The sequence below is a fragment of the Montipora foliosa genome, chromosome 11 (assembly GCF_036669935.1).
Source record: "Montipora foliosa isolate CH-2021 chromosome 11, ASM3666993v2, whole genome shotgun sequence".
Classification (NCBI taxonomy): domain Eukaryota; kingdom Metazoa; phylum Cnidaria; class Anthozoa; order Scleractinia; family Acroporidae; genus Montipora; species Montipora foliosa.
The window spans coordinates 30,413,570-30,416,962 of NC_090879.1; the positions used below are offsets into that span (position 1 = coordinate 30,413,570).

The window sequence follows — 3,393 nt, forward strand, 5'->3', positions numbered from 1 at the left end:
ACATGAGCTGCAACATTTGTTGATCAACAAATGTTGAACCGTGTATCATCGGCTTAAGAGACACTCGAGTTACAAGAATAGTCTCGAAAAACAAAGCGAGCATCTCTCCGCTCTACTTTCTCAAGGTTTGAAGTATTGCACTGACTATAGGGATTCCAAACGCAACAAGCATATTCAAGAGACGGGTATACGAGAGTCAGATTTCACTAGTACAAAATTACAAGACATAAAGTTGAGAGTTTTAGAGCTCTCTTTAATGAAATGCTCACAATGATGGTTTAGGCGAAGGTCAGATGAAACGGTGACTCCAAGATATAAGGGTGTGCATCGGTCCTTTCAAAAACCTCGGCCATCTAGAAAATGGGTAGTGATTACGTGTAATGTGCATAGAATCACACTTTCTGCAATTAAACGCATTTGCCATTTATATGCCACGAAGAGAGAGCATTTAAATCTGATTGAAGTAGTTTAGGTAATTTGGAAGAAGAGCCTTCCAAGATATATGATGCAATCGTCAGCAAACAGGCGGATTTAAGAACGTAAATCTAAGAAGAAGTAAATGCCCCAAGATATAACCTTGGGGGACACCTGGGGTGACACTGCATACCACAGATTGACATCCATCCACCAACCGCAGTATAGTTTGTGTACGATCAGAAAGAAAAGAAAAAGACTTAATTAATCCAGGATAGAGTTTGACCACATATAGCCTAAGAGGCAAGCTTGAGAAGGAGCCTTTGATGCAGAAAAGAATGACAGGTCTTTGAGAAATCGAGAAGGATGAGATCAGTTTGCAACAGTTACTTATAATCAAAGTTTGAAGTAAGGTCGTGAAGGATGAGAATCAATCTTGAGACTCGCATGATAGGCCTTTGCGGAAACCTTGCTGAGGAGGTGAAAGCCGTGAGTGCTTTTCCAGATAAGATACAATGTTGAAATATATAATGTGCTCAAGAGTTTTAAAGAGAACACAAGTCCGAGATTGGTCTGTAATCTGCTAGATCCCTTCTAGAAAACCGGTGAGACTAAGGCATACGTCGAGTTAAGAGACAATTTGTCAGTATCAAGAAAAGACTGATAATTTACCTGAAGGACTGGGGAGATGCCATTACTAGATATCTTAAGTAAGTAGAGTGGGATTTGGTCAGGGCCAGAGGCTTACGAGGGGGCTTTCTAAGATTACCCATGCGTTGGGGCAAGGGGGAAGGGATGTATTGTTCAGACATGCATGAATGGCTTAGAACTATAAGAGCTGTCATACGGGGCCAAAAAATTGCCAGTTAAGTTACACAGACTAGTTCAGGTCTGAGATGGGTAATTTTCTATTTTGTTAGCGACGCCAGTATGCGATACAAGCCCAAGTTATCGAGCCGGTTTTGGAACCAAGCACACCAGAAAATGACAGCCAGCTTGACTGAATGGGTTCTTGCTTAGTCTGCTTCAAATCAGTGTAAGAACTGACGTGACTTCATTTGTAAATTTTTACTGGAGAGCAAACACAAATAGCAGAAGACTGAGAAAGTCCCTTACCCTTAATACAAAATAATGATAACTTACTTAGTAATAAAATCACAAAGGGTATTGCTTGGTCTAAAAATATGCTGGAGTTCAACAGCTCCAGCTGTAAGTTTGCCAGTTATTAATCATGTGACCGACTTCATGCAAAGAGCCTATGGCTACAATAGGTGCATGCAAGTTTACTGCCCGGGGGGAGGGGGGACTCTCATATATATAGGACGGGGGTGCTCGTCGAACGTTTTATGGGTTAAAAAAGCGGTTTCGGTACCTCTTAGGGCGTTCAGCCTCAGAAAGTACACAGCGAAAGCTTTAGCGGTACCTTTCAGGGTATTGAGGCGAAAACTTATGACTGGAGGCATTAAAACGCATAATTTGGTACCCCTGAGGTTTTGATTGGTCAGATATAAATAAAACATAATCACAGAGATTTATTTGTGACACGGGTGTTTCCACGTCTGTCATCGTTTATTATGGATATCAAAACCTTCGTAGACAATATTCATGAACACGTTTGTTGTCCTGTATGTATGACCAGGTTCACTAATCCAAAGCAGTTTCCTTGCTTACACAGTTTTTGCCTTCGTTGCCTGCAAAGAATTCAACAAACGAGCGGAATTCGAGATACTATTTCATGTCCCGAGTGTAGGCGGAAGTTCAGGATCCCTGGAAACGGTAATCTTAACGCTTTTCCAACAAACTTTCGTATCAACAGTTTGTTGGATGCTTTGCCTGTCACAGAGTGCAAGACGAGTGGCATCAAGTGTGGAAATTGCGAGAAGACAAGCGGAGAATCTACGTACTGCTTCACTTGTTGTTCGTTCTGGTGTGATGACTGCCTCCCTTTGCATAATCGGATAAAAATCTTTAAAGAACATCACGTACTGGCTTTGAAAGACTTTCGAGACGAAGACTTTGAGAACATTTTAAAGCAGCCAGCATTTTGTGGGAAACACGAGAAGAAAGAATTGGAACTGTTATGTCAGGTATGCAAAATAAGCATTTGCAGCGTTTGTGCTCTAACAGATCACGAAGGTCACGCTAAGATTGCTTTGGAAGATGCCGCAAAGGAACGCAAATCGAGAATCACGGCAGCAATTGAATCAAAGAAGCGAAGAGCACTGGAGAAGATGACAAGGATCGCAAAAATTGACGAAAACTGTATTAAAATTCAAGAGCAAGCCGTAACAGTGAAAACCAATGTGAAGCAGTTTGTTGCCAGTTTAATGACAGCCATAGAAGCGAAACAGAACGAAATCTTCGATGCGGTGGAAAACAAAGTAAAGGAATCATTAGAGTTTTTAATGGAGCAAAAGCACGCGATCGAAGAAGAAGTGATAACTCACAAAACAGCAATCGAAAAAACCGAAGTGATTTTAAAGCGAAGCACAAGCGCTCAAATCGTGCAGCCAAATGAATTTCTAGACAAAGTAATTCAGGAGGAGGGTGAAGAAGAATATTTAGCTGTTTGTGACGGGGAAAGTTTAACGACTTTTGTCTTCGAAGGGAATGAAGAACTGTTTCATGACATAAATTCTAATCAAATTGGCTGTTTTTTCGCCACCAAAACGAGCTCAAAAGACTCGAGCGCTGAGGGAAAAGGGATCAGTGAAGGAACTGTTGGACTTGAAGCTGAGATTGTTGTAACAACAAGGAACTCACGTAAAGAACGATGTTACCAAGAACATGACCGCGTGACGTTGGAAATCAGAACTCTTGGAGGCCGTGACAGTGCGACCAAGCCGCAAATCCAGGATGACAAAGATGGCACTTACAAGTTCAGTTACTTTGCCAAAGAAACCGGAACATGTCAGGCATCCGTGAAAGTCAATGGAGAACACGTTCGAGGCAGTCCTTTTGAGGTTCAAGTCAAACGCA

General features: G+C 41.7%; 1 protein-coding gene across 1 annotated transcript in view; it reads left to right on the plus strand.

The window, feature by feature from the left end:
* The first annotated feature begins 1,969 nt into the window (after window positions 1-1,969).
* Window positions 1,970-3,393, plus strand: part of LOC137976432 (E3 ubiquitin-protein ligase TRIM71-like) — a 3,345-nt gene continuing 1,921 nt past the window's right edge. Inside the window, exon 1 of the mRNA XM_068823773.1 lies at window positions 1,970-3,393. This exon is cut by the window's right edge and continues 1,921 nt beyond it. Within this exon, the coding sequence (XP_068679874.1) occupies window positions 1,989-3,393 (1,405 nt within the window). The 5' untranslated portion in view covers window positions 1,970-1,988.